The 17,914-nt window shown below is 35.3% G+C and overlaps 1 protein-coding gene across 4 annotated transcripts in view; it reads left to right on the top strand.

Moving 5' to 3' along the window:
* LOC149806437 (uncharacterized) overlaps positions 1–17,914 on the top strand; it is a 210,961-nt gene that overhangs the window by 8,860 nt on the left and 184,187 nt on the right. For all 4 annotated transcript variants that reach the window (XR_016420227.1, XM_089953321.1, XM_089953308.1 and 1 more), the window contains exons 3-11: positions 984–1,237; positions 2,680–2,749; positions 3,932–4,188; positions 4,792–4,861; positions 5,567–5,841; positions 11,720–11,774; positions 12,349–12,635; positions 13,137–13,191; positions 17,332–17,609. Coding sequence is in view for 3 of the 4 variants with exons in the window: in XM_089953321.1 (XP_089809447.1) it covers positions 984–1,237; positions 2,680–2,749; positions 3,932–4,188; positions 4,792–4,861; positions 5,567–5,841; positions 11,720–11,774; positions 12,349–12,635; positions 13,137–13,191; positions 17,332–17,609 (1,601 nt within the window). In the remaining variant the exon portion in view is untranslated. The remainder of the gene's footprint in view (positions 1–983; positions 1,238–2,679; positions 2,750–3,931; positions 4,189–4,791; positions 4,862–5,566; positions 5,842–11,719; positions 11,775–12,348; positions 12,636–13,136; positions 13,192–17,331; positions 17,610–17,914) is intronic.

The raw sequence follows: 17,914 nt of genomic DNA, 5'->3' as shown, positions 1-17,914 counted from the left end.
ATGAATCATAATGCTTTAGTCCAACTTCTGACTTGTGAATTTCTTCTACATCTCTAACTTTTTTCTTTCTTTTTGTGTTAGTAATGAATTCTACATGCATTGGTATGCTTAAATTTGCCTTGTCTAGATGCTGGTGTTAAAAAGAAGAAAGAAACCTAGTGTAAACAAGCATTTTTTTCTTTATAATTGGAATTCAGTTTTGATTCAAAATCTCCACATTTGCCATTGTGTCTGACTACTTGACCTTGGAAGTTTGTTCTGCTGCAAAATAAATCCACTGAACATGTCTTGAGGCATACCTAGGTAGTTCTGTTTTGTAGCATCAACCATAGGTAGTTGAGCATTGCCATAGAAACAGTAGATTTAGGATAAATGGCAGTACTACAAGCCCTAGATTTTTTCCAGTAATATATACTTTCAACTTATTCATGGTCAAAAGGTTTTTTGTTGGAATTGAGCAAGTCATTTGAATTAAGGCAAGTATTTGACTAAAGGATGCTTGAGTTTTAATAGTTTTAAGTATATCTGACTAACACCTTTCTATATGTATTATTTTGTCTTGCCATAACAAGGACAAAAAATTATCATAAACCTTTTGTACATTTATTTTCAGGTGTCTGAATTTTCAGGCTTGAATTCACTGTTTGTAGCAACCATAAAATATATGAAAATGTGTATCCCAATACAAAATAGTGATTCCACAGTAATTATAAATGAATCTCATCAAAATATTGATTCCTCATTAATAGCAATGAATCCCACCAAAAATAGTGAATCCACAGTAATTATAAATGAATCTCATCAAAATATTGATTCCTCATTAATAGCAATGAATCCCACCAAAAATAGTGAATCCACAATAATATAAATAAGTTTTATGACTCATAATTTAGACATGCATGTAAAATGATTACAAATGTATTTTTTTAGATTTCTATTCTTGGATGTAGGCAGGGGCTTATGAGATTTTTAATCTTTCATAGGGTGGAAGTTCTTGGAATATTCTACACAGTTCAAGTGCATGTCAGCTGGGACAAATCTCTTGTAGTTCCTGGCCATGCAGTAATGGAACAAGAAGTGCAGGCTTCTTACAACTCCAGATTATACAAAGGGCACATAAAGTCCCTAATTTCTCTCACATTCATCTTCCATATTAACATCGATGGACCTGGACTCACTCAAGAAGAAAAGGCAAGAGTGGAGAAGGCAATAAATACAACATGGGCAACTAACAGCAGTAAGAAGTTTTCATCTCTTTTTAGGTTACACCTATTGTAAAGGGGAGATTTTCAGTTATGATAGATTTTGTTACCCATTACATAAGGCAAAGACCCTCAGATTTATTCAAATATAATATATATTAATTAAATTGGATATTTTCAAATTTTAAGAATTTTATCTAATAAAGAGGAAATGTAGTGAATGCACAAAAATGAGTATATTTTAATAAAGAGGAAATGTAGTGAATGCACAAAAATGAGTATATTTTAATAAAGAGGAAATGTAGTGAATGCACAAAAATGAGTATATTTTAATAAAAAGGAAATGTAGTGAATGCACAAAAATGAGTATATTTTAATAAAGAGGAAATGTAGTGAATGCACAAAATTAGTATATTTTAATAAAAAGGAAATGTAGTGAATGCACAAAAATGAGTATATTTTGATATAAAGGAAATGTAGTGAATGCACAAAAATGAGTATATTTTGATAAAAAGGAAATGTAGTGAATGCACAAAAATGAGTAGACTCAAATAAAGTGGAAATGTAGTGAATGCACAAAAAGTGAAAAAAGAAACCTCAGGTTGGTAAGCCAAAATGTCTATATACTGGAACCTTCCCTAATAAACAATTACATTGTTTATCTTTCAATATGACTTGTAGGCCAGAGTAAGATATTTTTCAAATGGTACAAAAGTAACCTCTCATTAGACAAAGACACCTTTAGAATCCACTTGCCAAAATGTGAACGGATTGATCAGGAAAGGAATAGTAATACAGTAGAACCTGTCTTAAAAGACTACCCATTCTGCCAAAAAATAATGGTCTCTCAATACAGGTGGTCTGTTATAACAAGATAGAACACTATATAATAAATCTCTGCATGGAGATCCTGGTCTCTCTGAAAACAAGTGGTTGCTCATAGCAGTGGTCTCTCAGGACAGGTTTTACTGTATCATCAACATGAACTAGATACAATAAATAAAGAATATTACAAATTAACTAAACAGTGCATGCATACATAAATTTAGAAAAACCCTCAAAATTAAGTTATGACTCTAAGTGGAAAGATTTCTAAAATTTAATTATATTTTTAAAACTGTTAAAGTTATTTTGTTTTCTTTCAAGGAACATGTCTCAGAGGACTTTAGACCTTCTTAGCCAAAATTACAATGATATCATACCATTATATAGTATACAAATATTATAAACAAATTTGTATGTTGTTACTTGTTTTCCATGACCTTGTTATTATCAGACTGTGCACTTACTATAATTTGGTGCTATTCATGAAACAAACACTCACCATATCCACCAATCATTCTTCAGTGTGAGTTCATTGGCTTTTCGAGTCCTACTTTAGCTTCTATGTTGATTATGTGTTTTCGGTTTTAAAAGCTTCTGTTAGAGAGCATTTGTGTATTTATTATTCAACACTGCTAATTTAAATCTTTTCTAGGTTTAGTGAACTGTAACTGTTTGCAGACTGTCACAATTTTGAAGATGGAGGAGTATGTAGGTGAAAATGGGTAAGAACACTGAGTCCTATTTAGTAACAGTTCATGTTGAGCTAATTATGAATCATGTCTTAATTATACTAGAAGAATATGAAGAAAAATGTTAAAGATACAAAAGGAAGAAGAGGGAATTTGCCGAGATAATAGTCTTGAATTATGATGAGCTGTGACGGATTCATTATTTTCAATTCAGTTTACTGGTCTTTAAATCCAATGACATGACTGTCACCAAAATAGTAAACAGTAATACACATTGGGAAGATGACTCTGACATTGTCTTTACATCACATTGATGATCTTGATTTTCATGGTAGAATTGATTTCCTAATTCTAATTATTGGAGAAAAAAGATGCCATTTCATTTGTCACAAGCTTCATTCACGTGATAATTAATGCCGTGCAAATTAGTAACCAGCATTTGTCATCATAATATTGTGGTTATTATTACGATATATTCTTGCTTATGAGACAAGTCGTCTAACTGCAAACTGCACAGACCCAGATCTACCAGCACATTTTGCACTGGTGATCTGGGTCTGTGCAATTTATTAGGAGTAATCAGTAGAACAACTAACATAGACCCAGATCTGCAGGTACATTTTGCTATGACAGATCAGGATCTTCGTTTTAGTAATTTGACTTGACTTATTAGAGAGTATATATGGTATCTGATCCAACAATGATGGTGATGTTGTTGTTGCTGAAAAGAGTGATGTGAAGAAAAGACTATGATCACATGCTTAGAAACAGAAAGGCAATGAGTGAAGATGATGAAAAGTGCAAACAAAAGAATGATAATGACAAACTGAAGATTTCTATGGATAATTTCATAATACTTCATTTACTGTATATATTTTATGTGGATCATATATGAATTCTGATTATTTTTCAACACTTTTATGTATTTACATAAACAACTTCTTTGCATGTCATAGCTATTATAACAGTAAAGGTTTAAGTTCATATAAATTTACAATGCGATTAAGTAACCTCTCAGTTCAGAAGAACTACCTGTAGTCTATAATTTTATTTTATCCTCTAATTTATCATACACCATTTATCCAAAATGCTTTTCTTCCTGAAATTTTAATACAGAACACTTTGTATTTTTATGCAATAAGATTGCAAAATTTTGGTTTTTCTAATTAGCTGAACATAATAATAATTAATAGTTTACTTTTTGCCTTTTTTTAGGCAAGAGGTCACTGACATATACTACTTTGTTTCCAAAAACCAATCTTATGTGCATCCTTCATCTGTTATATTGCCGAATCAAGGCATCTTGGAAACCAACATCATGAATGAAGTTTCCACAATAAAATTCTATTCTGGCACGCTTCTATGGAGATACAGGTTCCACTATAGTCTATACGTGGAGGAACATGTCTACACAGAGAATTTGCAAAACTTTTCATTGGCTGTTTCTCAGCTGTGGGCAGCCAGTTCCTCAGGTACATGTATTTCTTTATCTGGTACACATTACATGTATTAAAATATTTGAGAATTCATACAGAATTTTGACTGGATCTTAATTCCAACATCATTTCAATCCAGTATTATGGATAACATTTTATGAGTTTACAATCACAGAGTGTACATAATCTTGTAAACCTAATTGTTGCATCAATTATTTCAGTACCCATTGTTTAATTTTTTGTAAGATATAAGGCATGATATATGTTAAGACAATTAGGTTTGAGAATTGTAAGTCTTGTCATTGGAGTCTTGATAGTTCAGTTACAAGTGTGTCAGATTCACAATCCATGAATCACGCTTTCCATTTTGCCCAGGCCAGCCTGGGTTGGCTGTCTCAGTGTATCTTGTAACGTGTTATAAGTGCCATCAAACGTTTAAAAAATAAATGTCTTGTTAAGTTAATGTTTAACTTTATTTGTTTGTTATGACAACTTAGTGTTGAAAAAATACCCAGTATATGGGTTATGTGTAGATTATCATTATATGACTTCCTAGACACTTAGAAGCAAGTCAAAATAAATATTTTTGTATATATCTTTTAATTATAATATTTTTACAACACTCTCGTTAATATTTAGTTTCAGTTTGTTCATTTGTTGGCTGTACTATCAACATTTCCAGGACTGAGAAATATCTCACAAATGATGGGTAAGATAAGACAGTTTGACCAAAAGCAAAGAAGATAAAAATAGGATGAAATATTTTTAATGCTCATAATTCCCTTATATTCCCACAGGAAATCTCCATTTATTCCCACCAGAAAATGCCTTCATTCCCACAGGAACACTTATTCCCTCCCACACACCCTTCTAAACAATGATCTACATAATTGAAACTCCTTATGATGCTGAAGATTATCTATAATTATAAATATGACCTGCTTGACCTTGGCCGCCAATTCCTTTTAACTTTTGACAGTATTCCTTTTCACAGGCTATATATCTACATCTAAGCACAATAAATTCTTTTCCTCTTTTTATTTCTTTTATCCATGGAAGCAGTTATAAGACGTTTAACACAGTCACTAGGAACCAGTGAAATGTATTCCTTGCATAATAGATTTGATCAGAAACAGTAATTGAAGCAGATTATATTATCATTATTTTACTCTGTCTAATTACTAGGCTACATTTGCACACTTGGGGTAAGATTTCCATGTCTTAAGTAACCTGAAATTTATGTAAAATTTGATCACTGAGATGCTTGGAATTTGCTGCCATAAAGAATATAAAAAGAAATTAAAATATAAGTATTAATTGGCAAAAATGGTACTAAACAGCATAGAATGTTGGAGCATCTTGTCTGATATGGCTTAGATCTTTAAAATTGTTATATATTTTTTCTTGCTTTCAGGAAGACGGTGGTGGAGATACTATATTTTGTCAATAAAGGTGGAAGCATTCTTAGCCCATTTATGGTGGCCACAAAGGGTCCAGACAGCCAGCAGCTGAGAAATATTAGAGTTACCTCCCCTAAATCAAACAGTTTATATATAATATATGTCAGCACTGGCATCCTCTACAGATTAAGCTTCAGTCGAGAACTTTACATTCAGGGTCGAGTGGATGACAGAGATACACAGAAAATTATGACCAGTCTTACGCAGGCCTGGACCAGTCATTTAACTGGTAAACATTACATGTTTTGAATGTCCTATATTCATTTATTTTTCATATGCATTACAAAATTGTAATACATTAAACTAACAAACTCTTAATTTTGTATTCTAGTACTTAATATTACTATGCACATCAGTACTCAGCCTTACTGCATCTAATTCAAAGTATGTTCTCAGTATGAAGATAATTTCTATATTTGTTCTGGCATTTTTTTTGTGTTTTTGTTTCCACCTCACCATTGGCCTAGTGTGATACTTGACAGATTTTGTCTGTATATGCCATTGTTTTGTTTTCTCTGATCACTTTTGGCAGGATAAGTGGTGGGGCATGTAAGAGGTTTGAAATGTCAGAACATTATCACCTCATCTGCATTACCTGTTTGAAGTGTCAGCCAGACTACACTTCTGAAACATGTACTGTGTCGACGGAGGAGAAATGTGTGATGATTTCGGGCAAATAAATGTCCTGGGCTAGTCAGATGTGTGGATGCTATTAGCCTTGTTATTGCTAGCTCAGTAGCAAACTAGTTGATGTCTTAATCACTCATGGCCCAAAATGTTATCAAGGACGACAAAGGCTGGGCATTTTTTACCATCACAACTCTAGTATCATTTCCACACCTCTCTCCTGGTCATACCAGCACGAGACAGGTTTCTGGACCAGTACCAACTACAGCTACATGTGGACAAGCACTCAAAATCTTCATATAGCATGTACATCCCTGGTACTGTCCATGATGCTTTATAACTAGATAACCAGTAATGGCCTCCAGGACTTAACATCAGCCAATTCTAGACCCATGCCCTCTAGTACTGGCATTATCTCAACTTTGCCAAGTATAACTGACTCTGGGTATAGTGATCCACCTTCCTGACATACTTGCTCCAGGACACATGAAGTCAACAGGGCCTGTGATCCAGCAGCTCCACTTGGAGCCCAGGTTTTTCATGGACACACAGCACAACTGTCACCATATTTGGTAATTGAATCTCTTATGCTGTCCAGACCTAGAGAGCCAAAAGTAATATGGACCAGAAAAAGACAATCCCATTTCCAGTCCTGACCTGTCACAAGTTGTACATTGTACTAATTATGGCAGTGTGCAGTGTACCTATCTCTTTTCAATGATACATAAAGTCAATGCTTGGAGAAGGTCATTTCTCATCATAAAAGGACTTCCAGGCTCATTTACATTAATCCTTGGCATTTGATTTCCAGCTCCCATTACAGGATACTTCTTAATCACCCCAGAACTGTGACATTTTAAATCAATGATTGAATATCCCTTCTTCTCAATTTAATCATATGATGTTCAGGGAAGATTTTGCTTTTTGTGCCTCTATAAAAGAAATCTTCCAGCTACTATACCCTTCCTTGCTCAAAATTTAGTTATCTTTCATCAATTACCCCCTTAATAATTTCTGCATATGCTCATATTTTAATGAAGAATGATCAGCCTTTCAGATGATTAACACAGTCTGGTTGAGTTGCTAATATCTTGCAAGACCCAAGCATCCGTTAGTCTATGGGTTTGAATCCTGTCATCAGGTAAGCCTAAGTTGACTACCCTGGTCTGTCCTTGGGCGCTTTACTCCATTTGCCTCAGCACTATAACCTACTTGTGTCACTATGTTGTTAAACACTAAACCAAACCAAACCTTCACACAATGGTGACTTCATCTAGTCTTTCTACAAAACTTGCAAGACAGTTTTCATACCAAAGTACCCATTCTCAGCAGAGACATTGTACATGAGTTGGACATGTTGAAACCCTTTCAAGACATGCAGCAACTAGAATGCAGAATAGTTGCTTTTGGCTTCCTACTCGATTTAGTCTCCATGGCAATCTTTCAGCAAGTTTAGCATAGCCTAGGTCCCACTGTAGAGAACTCATACAGGCATGGCTGGGAGTCAGTCTCACACATTGTACATAATGCTGAACAGGACTGCTTGACACTAGCTTTTAATTTTAACACAATTGCTTCCACTAACCTACATCTTGAAGAGAGAGATGCCTTTCTATCCACTCCCATGCTTTTCAAAGATCACCACAAAGCAGCGTTTGGATCCCATCCTTTGTCTTCCAATCTTTTATTCCATAGCCACATAGAGGAGATAAGAAACAGACAACCATGGAGGTAAATTTGTGCAGACCAGTCTTCTTGAGCCCTGCCTTCATTTCCCAGCATGGTCCAGAGAAAAAGGAAGGACCCCACTTTGGCACCCCTCCCCTGCAGAGGAGAAAACCCACATGATAACCTTATTCTTTGGCAAAGGACCATTTTCCCAGAGCAAAGGATATATTTTGACACTGTTTCTGTGCCTATCACTGTCCTTTCTACAGAAAAGAATGCCAAGTTCATGCTGTCCTTTTCTAAGTTTCTGATGGGAGGAAGAGTTTTACATTTCAACATAGACTTTTCCTTCCTAGAGAGAGGAATCAAAATCCTCAATAACACAGGTTTACCTGGATTTTATTCAGAACATATATGGGCACCTAAGCTAAGGATGACACTCTGTGCCATTCAAGATGGACACTATACCTTTGGCTTAGACGTCCAAAGTGCATGCCTTCATATTTATGTTTTCAGCTCTTTCCAAAAAGTCCTGAGGGTGATTTCAGAAACATAAGTACTAGCTCAGGGCTCTCATTTCTGGTCTGAATTTCAGTCTCTGATTATTTTCCAAGTCATGGACCCAGTTGTATCAGACTCATATTGAACTATCTGGACAATATTTTCCAAAGATACAAAAATGAACAATGTTTTATAAAAACAATGAAATGCTTTGTTTATATCTTGCTTTGTTTTAGAAATTCCTTTTCAACAAGAGCAGATCTAGTCTTATCTCTCAACTTTTCACTCATATGGACAGAGTTCAAAATCTTTCTCAAACTAGTTTGTCTCAGGGTCATGCCCTGAAGATTGTCTTTGTGGTTTTCTCTGTTTATTTGGAGATTTGTTTATCAGGCATGTCATCCCTTCAGAATTGGATCTTTTCAACATGGCTGCAGATATTATTGCCTTACGCTGCCCAAATATGAGACCCCAGGAAACAATCCTTTCACCTTATTGGCATACATACTTTTGCCAACTTGAGAAAATATCAGTTTCATATTTCATGAAGCTCCTTTGAAAAAAATAGGAGTAGTTCCAGTAGTACATGAAAAAATGAGATTCTTCTTTTAATGGTGTGAGCAGGGAAGCATTAGTCCTTTAAAAATATTGGTACCACTGATCACTATCTGTATCTAGTGGGTATTCAAGGACACTTTTGTTGTGTGCATTGGACATATCGTATGATGGCCTAGGCAGCATCCAAGCCTGTCCAATTCCACTGCCTTGTTTCAAACATGAAGTCAGACCTGAAAAGATATAACATATTTCTCAAAGTCTCATGTATCAATGAGTGGTAAGTGAATTAAATGTGGGAGATCTGAAAATTTCAAAACACAGGAAACAAATTAATCTTTGCATAGTGACACATTGAGAATTGTGAAGTAATGAACATGAGTTGAGGCAGCTTCCCATCCCAGAATGTATGAGGTTTGTGTTTGTCAGAGTATTCTCAGTCATTTAAAGTTAAAAAGGTATTGAGGAGCACAAGTTATCATGAAGTTAAAGGCACTGTGGAGAGGCAGATGCTTTTATCGTGAAGTTCCAAGTTACATAAAATTATACATGGAGGTTGATAATCAAATTAGTAAATAAGAAAATGTTATCCTAAGTAAGCTAACGCAACATGGAAATAACGTTGTGGAGTATTTTAAGTGCAGATTTTTTTGCTGAAATATCAGCTAAACTGACTGTGAAATTCTGATCCCAAATTATTCTAAATAGGCATGAAAATTTGTTCATGTCAGTCCTGTAACCATGTACTTAAGATCAATTGTACAAAGTTAACCTAAATGTCATTAATCTGTTTGAATATGTCTATTAATCTGTTTGAATATGTCTGGTGTATATTTAAGGGTGTCAATTATTAAATAGGATGATTCATTTAAATGTGATATCAGTTATCATATAGTGCTGCAATCCGTCATTCAACATCTCAACCAAAAATGAAAACAGAAAAATGGAGCCAATCAAACATAAAAATATATTCCTTTCTATTGTGTTAGAGCTAATAAGTTCAGAGGAATGTACATTTTATTCCATTGGCATATTTATTTCTTTGCCAAGAGAAGACTCCTTTTTTACCTCAAGGACCAAATCAGGGCATTGAAATAATACCTGATCTAAAGGGTAACTTCAAAGACCAAATCAGGGTATTGAAATAACACCTGATCTAAAGGGTAACTTCAAAGACCAAATCAGGGCATTGAAATAATACCTGATCTAAAGGGTAACTGCAAAGACCAAATCAGGGCATTGAAATAATACCTGATCTAAAGGATAACTTCAAAGACCAAATCAGGGCATTGAAATAATACCTGATCTAAAGGGTAACTTCAAAGACCAAATCAGGACATTGGAATAATACCTGATCTAAAATGTAACTTCAGAGACCAAATCAGGGCATTGAAATAATAGATGTTACATACTAAGCCAGTCAGAAGAGGACAATTTGTTTTCTTTTTAACATTTTTTATTTTTGCTTGGGCTCTTTTTCCTGGATTCATTCAGGTATCAGTTCAGCCTACAAGAAATTAACCCCAAATCACATTCATTCCTCCTGCATATTGACTCATGACCTATCATCTCAAGGGGCATATCTGACCAGCTAGGGCCTGTATCAGCTCCATGACTGGCTACATTCCAAAGTCACCAGTCCCTGAGCAGCTTCGTAACAATGCAGGTTACTCTACTTGCTGGAGGAAGGGAATAGTTTTTGTTTCCAGAATCTTGTTATTGATTTGTACTATCCATTGTTTGTATTTTACACAAAACTTAAAGCCGCTCTTCATACGTCCAGAGCCTAGCTAGACCAACTAAAGGGTAATGAAATAGATTTGAAAAAGAAACTAAGTATTTTAGCAAAATACACTTCTTTGATCATGCTTATCATGCACTTATTTAAAAAAAATGGGATCAACACCTTTCCAAGCCCTCCCTGAAGTCACACTCTTGGAAGAGTGTGCACTTCCACCATTGCAATAACAGATGATGGGATTTGGCACCAATTCTTTGTCTAATTGGATATCACTCTCTGACTTCCATCTTGGTATGCAGATGTTGTTTCAGTAATTGTATTACTAAAACAGATCAAAAGACCTGGTTAACATCCTTGTGGGGGAAGGCTGCATTTGTGATGATGTGAAAGGTCCCCTAACATATTATAATTAGATAATTATTATCAGGGAAGCATATTTGGCTCCAAAAATTGGTGTCTGTATTTACACTTTTCACATGATTAGTGCTTAAATTCTTCTTCCAAAGGTATTTGAAATTTTCTCCTGAGAATTCAGCTCTTTTAGGAATTGTATACTGATGCTTGCATGTTATTTGACTAACTTTGATCATTTCAGTTTAGAAGAAAAAAACATAATTAGAAAAACTTGAATGAATGAGGATTGGGAGAGAAAGAATTGACAGATCACATTATATCAAGATTTTTTAAAGCTTATCTTAAAAAATATGGAAAACTCAATCCAAGTTACATTGATAGCATAGTCAAACTTTGTTATGCATGACAGTTACTTAAGTTACAGTGGTAGCATAGTCAAACTTTGTTAGGCATGACAGTTACATAAGTTAACCTTTAACCCTGTGAAAAGATGATATATGAATATCCTAAACATACAACAGAGACAGACAACACCCCAAGGGCGCTATTCGTGGTCTTTCGAGACTGAGTCGCCAATGATGATGATTTTAATTATTTTTAAAGGAACCTTTTTATTCAAATGAACATTAATTTAAATAAATCTTTTTTGTTTCTTTTTGAGGTTTTTCAATGCAGTTGCACTTCGGTAGGGTTGAACTATGTTTGGATAGCCAAGGGTAAGTCTGTAGATATAATAACTATTTTCTACAATATTATACAAAAATGAAAGTTTTTGTTGTTTTATCTGATTGCAGTTGAAAAAGGCATGGATAGTTTGAGACAAATTTCAATACTTCATTTTTTGGACAGGATTTCTTTAATGGATATTGATAGATTGTTACTAAAGCATTGTCCAGTGAATCATGCAGTACAAGATGCATGCAGATTAGATAACTGACACTCTTTTGTTACAATTAAAGGGTTTCTAACTGCAGTGTGTACAACCACAAATGAGTCACAGAAATAATAAATTACTTGCTGTTTTTGTCATACCATTCCCCATCTCATAATTGTAGGTATATATACTAATGGGAAGGAGTCAATTGCAGGGTGTTATCTTATGTCTAATAAGTATATTTTCCTGTGAATGTTGTTCGTGTCCCAACATGAACATGGAAGTGACATATTCACTGTATTGTAGTGTCATCCTTTTCTGCATATCCTACTGTTTAAGTTTTGCATAATGGTCTCAGATGAAGGGCATCATGATGTTATGTGAAAACATTTCTATGGTTTTTTTTAACGTTACAGGTCTGAAATATCTAGAATAATCTATTTCCTTGTGAATGGACCTCATGTCCAAGATGGCAGATCTATGAATTCTCCAACTGTTAACTGGCTGGACACTTGGTTCAGAAACACAGCACATATGGTCATCACAGGAAGTGGTCATGTTTATAATGTATATACTGAGAGGACAGATAAAGTGTATAGAATAACTCAGTATTTCACTCTGTTTATCAATGGCTATACATGGGCACAAGATAAATCTGTTCTTATGGATATAATACAGGCAGCATGGAATCGAACATACCAAGGTAAGTTGTTTGAAAATGTGCGTAGTTTGAAATGTTCAAGGATAAGAAAATTATATCTGTATTTATTGATGTAAAATACCATGAAATTAAAATACAAAAATGTATTTCTTGATTCAGCATTTTTAAGTGTTACTATTTGATATATGATTTGATATTACCCTTTCAAAAATAATTCCACCGGCTGCAGTTTTCAATTGGTCATTAATTAGTAAGCATATATTTTTTTAATTCTCAGTGAACCACAAAAATATCATATCTATACAGGTCTGTGTTCTACCCATTTAAATCAACCAGCTGTAATAAATTCTTTTAATGAAGCTAATACTCATACTGGTTATAGTTGTTTTGCAATTTTACAGTAATCTGGTTATAGTTGTTTTGCAATTTTACAGTAATCTGGTTATAGTTGTTTTGCAATTTTACAGTAATCCTTTCTTTTTGAACATATTATGTGAAATAGATTCTTTCAGTGTGATTTATGATTTGTCTTTATATTTTTAGGATATAAATTTTCTGTTGCCATAGTAAAGGAGGAACTTTCCTATACATCAGAAGGGTAAGTAGTGTTTTATGTTGTACTTGGAGGAATTAAGCAAAGAAAGTAATATAGATAAATTTTTATTGATTCTGTCTGCAATTTTAAATGCAGATTTAATACAATATTAGTCATTTTCATGATGTAGATACAAATTTTATTTCTAATTTCAAATGGTCAGTTTAATTGTAACAATTTCAAATGGTCAGTTTAATTGTAACAATTTCAAATGATCAGTTTAATTGTAATAATTTCAAATGGTCAGTTTAATTGTAACAATTTCAAATGGTCAGTTTAATTGTAAAAATGTCATTTCTAAAGCTGATCATTCTGGAGATGCAGTATTTCATCTGTGATCAGACAAATAGCCAGCCGAATGAATTAGTTGGGTTGCCTTGTTATAAGACAAAGGGCCAGTTGAATGAATTAGTTGGGTTGCCTTGTTATAAGACAAAGGACCAGCTGAATGAATTAGTTGGGTTGCCTTGTTATAAGACAAAGGGCCAGTTGAATGAATTAGTTGGGTTGCCTTGTTATAAGACAAATAGCCAGCCGAATGAATTAGTTGGGTTGCCTTGTTATAAGACAAAGGGCCAGCCTAATGAATTAGTTGGGTTGCCTTGTTATAAGACAAAGGACCAGCCGAACGAATTAGTTGGGTTGCCTTGTTATAAGACAAAGGGCCAGTTGAATGAATTAGTTGGGTTGCCTTGTTATAAGACAAAGGGCCAGTTGAATGAATTAGTTGGGTTGCCTTGTTATAAGACAAAGGGCCAGTTGAATGAATTAGTTGGGTTGCCTTGTTATAAGACAAAGGGCCAGTTGAATGAATTAGTTGGGTTGCCTTGTTAAAAGACAAAGGACCAGCCTAATGAATTAGTAGGGGATTGCCTTGTTATAAGACAAAGGGCCAGACTAATGAATTAGTTGGGTTGACTTGTTATAAGACAAAGGACAGGCCTAATGAATTAGTTGGGGTTGCCTTGTTACAAGACAAAGGACCAGCCTAATGAATTAGTTGGAGGTAGCCTTATTATAAGACAAAGGACCAGACTAATGAATTAGTTGGGGTTGCCTTGTTACAAGACAAAGGACCAGCCTAATGAATTAGTTGGAGGTAGCCTTATTATAAGACAAAGGACCAGACTAATGAATTAGTTGGGGTTGCCTTGTTACAAGACAAAGGACCAGCCTAATGAATTAGTTGGGTTGCCTTGTTATAAGACAAAGGGCCAGACTAATGAATTAGTTGGGTTGCCTTGTTATAAGACAAAGGACCAGACTAATGAATTAGTTGGGTTGCCTTGTTATAAGACAAAGGACCAGCCTAATGAATTAGTTGGGGGTTGCCTTGTTATAAGACAAAGGACCAGACTAATGAATTAGTTGGGTTGCCTTGTTATAAGACAAAGGACCAGCCTAATGAATTAGTTGGGTTGCCTTGTTATAAGACAAAGGACCAGCCTAATGAATTAGTTGGGTTGCCTTGTTATAAGACAAAGGACCAGCCTAATGAATTAGTTGGGTTGCCTTGTTATAAGACAAAGGACCAGCCTAATGAATTAGTTGGGTTGCCTTCTTATAAGACAAAGGATCAGCATAATGAATTAGTTGGAGGTAGCCTTGTTATAAGACAAAGGGCCAGACTAATGAATTAGTTGGAGGTAGCCTTGTTATAAGACAAAAGACCAGCCTAATGAATTTGTAATTAGTTGAGGGTTGCCTTGTTATAAGACAAAGGACAGGCCTAATGAATTAGTTGGGGTTGCCTTGTTACAAGACAAAGGACCAGCCTAATGAATTAGTTGGGTTGCCTTGTTATAAGACAAAGGACCAGCCTAATGAATTAGTTGGAGGTAGCCTTATTATAAGACAAAGGACCAGACTAATGAATTAGTTGGGGGTTGCCTTGTTATAAGACAAAGGACCAGCCTAATGAATTAGTTGGAGGTAGCCTTATTATAAGACAAAGGACCAGACTAATGAATTAGTTGGGGGTTGCCTTGTTATAAGACAAAGGACCAGACTAATGAATTAGTTGGGGTTGCCTTGTTACAAGACAAAGGACCAGCCTAATGAATTAGTTGGAGGTAGCCTTATTATAAGACAAAGGACCAGACTAATGAATTAGTTGGGGGTTGCCTTGTTATAAGACAAAGGACCAGCCTAATGAATTAGTTGGAGGTAGCCTTATTATAAGACAAAGGACCAGACTAATGAATTAGTTGGGGGTTGCCTTATTATAAGACAAAGGACCAGACTAATGAATTAGTTGGGGTTGCCTTGTTACAAGACAAAGGACCAGCCTAATGAATTAGTTGGAGGTAGCCTTATTATAAGACAAAGGACCAGACTAATGAATTAGTTGGGGTTGCCTTGTTACAAGACAAAGGACCAGCCTAATGAATTAGTTGGAGGTAGCCTTATTATAAGACAAAGGACCAGCCTAATGAATTAGTTGGGTTGCCTTGTTATAAGACAAAGGACCAGCCTAATGAATTAGTTGGGTTGCCTTGTTATAAGACAAAGGACCAGCCTAATGAATTAGTAGAGGGTTGCCTTGTTATAAGACAAAAGACCAGCCTAATGGATTAGTAGAGGGTTGCCTTGTTATAAGACAAAGGACCAGACTAATGAATTAGTTGGGTTGCCTTGTTATAAGACAAAGGACCAGCCTAATGAATTAGTTGGGTTGCCTTGTTATAAGACAAAGGACCAGCCTAATGAATTAGTAGAGGGTTGCCTTGTTATAAGACAAAAGACCAGCCTAATGGATTAGTAGAGGGTTGCCTTGTTATAAGACAAAGGACCAGACTAATGAATTAGTTGGGTTGCCTTGTTATAAGACAAAGGACCAGCCTAATGAATTAGTAGAGGGTTGCCTTGTTATAAGACAAAGGACCAGACTAATGAATTAGTTGGAGGTAGCCTTATTATAAGACAAAGGACCAGCCTAATGAATTAGTAGAGGGTTGCCTTGTTATAAGACAAAGGACCAGACTAATGAATTAGTTGGAGGTAGCCTTATTATAAGACAAAGGACCAGCCTAATGGATTAGTAGAGGGTTGCCTTGTTATAAGACAAAGGACCAGACTAATGAATTAGTTGGGTTGCCTTGTTATAAGACAAAGGACCAGCCTAATGAATTAGTTGGGTTGCCTTGTTATAAGACAAAGGACCAGCCTAATGAATTAGTTGGGTTGCCTTGTTATAAGACAAAGGGCCAGCCTAATGAATTAGTTGGGTTGCCTTCTTATAAGACAAAGGACCAGCCTAATGAATTAGTTGGGTTGCCTTGTTATAAGACAAAGGGCCAGCCTAATGAATTAGTTGGGTTGCCTTGTTATAAGACAAAGGACCAGCCTAATGAATTAGTTGGGTTGCCTTCTTATAAGACAAAGGACCAGCCTAATGAATTAGTTGGGTTGCCTTGTTATAAGACAAAGGACCAGCCTAATGAATTAGTTGGAGGTAGCCTTATTATAAGACAAAGGACCAGCCGAATGAATTAGTTGGGTTGCCTTGTTATAAGACAAAGGACCAGACTAATGAATTAGTTGGGTTGCCTTCTTATAAGACAAAGGACCAGCCTAATGAATTAGTTGGGTTGCCTTGTTATAAGACAAAGGGCCAGCCTAATGAATTAGTTGGGTTGCCTTGTTATAAGACAAAGGACCAGCCTAATGAATTAGTTGGGTTGCCTTGTTATAAGACAAAGGACCAGCCTAATGAATTAGTAGAGGGTTGCCTTGTTATAAGACAAAGGACCAGCCTAATGAATTAGTTGGGTTGCCTTGTTATAAGACAAAGGACCAGCCTAATGAATTAGTTGGGTTGCCTTGTTATAAGACAAAGGACCAGCCTAATGAATTAGTTGGGTTGCCTTCTTATAAGACAAAGGATCAGCATAATGAATTAGTTGGAGGTAGCCTTGTTATAAGACAAAGGGCCAGACTAATGAATTAGTTGGAGGTAGCCTTGTTATAAGACAAAAGACCAGCCTAATGAATTTGTAATTAGTTGAGGGTTGCCTTGTTATCAGACAAAGATATTTTTAGTAAATGTTTCCAAAATCTTATGAAAATGGGGGTGGGGTTATCCTTAAAGTGTGAGTTTATCATTCAATAAATACATTAATATTTCCTCTCTTTTCCTGACAGGGATGTAGTAACTGCCTTCAAGTACAAGCTGTCAACAGGCCTTTTTGTTGACCAGGAACTTGAATACAGGTTCAACACCACTGTTGTCTTGATAACCATAGAAAGAATCTTGGCCCAAGGCACAAACCTGAAGCAGCCCTACAGCTTATATGACTTCAGACAGGCAATCTACGCTGTTGACAGTTGCTTCAGCCTGATTTTCTCCACCAAACTGGACATAGTGGACTTCATAAACATCCAGACTGCACTAAATACCTCACTCAGTCTCAAATGGAAAGGTAATCATGTTGATTTTGCTGCTGGTTTTCTTTCATTAGCATTATTGCCTGTAAAGATTAGGTGAGACTTGTGACAACCTAATTATCATTATCTTCATCAACAGTGAGGATGATTTATTTAAGGTAGCCTGCTTCAAGGTAAGCTACATCAATGCTTTCTTTTCAGCTTCAAATTATCAGCTTCAACTTAGATCATTATATTATGATGTCATGTTATATGCCATCAAATTTTACCTAAGTCGATAGTAGTGCTAGAAACAAATTAAGATTAAACCAGTTTTCAGTTCCTTGCTGTGCAGAAAGCA

The sequence above is a fragment of the Sinohyriopsis cumingii genome, chromosome 1 (genome assembly GCF_028554795.1).
Source record: "Sinohyriopsis cumingii isolate HCF-2022 chromosome 1, ASM2855479v2, whole genome shotgun sequence".
NCBI classification, from domain to species: Eukaryota; Metazoa; Mollusca; class Bivalvia; order Unionida; family Unionidae; genus Sinohyriopsis; species Sinohyriopsis cumingii.
The sequence above is the reverse complement of the archived record's forward strand: the minus strand, read 5'-3'. Positions and strand labels throughout refer to the sequence as shown.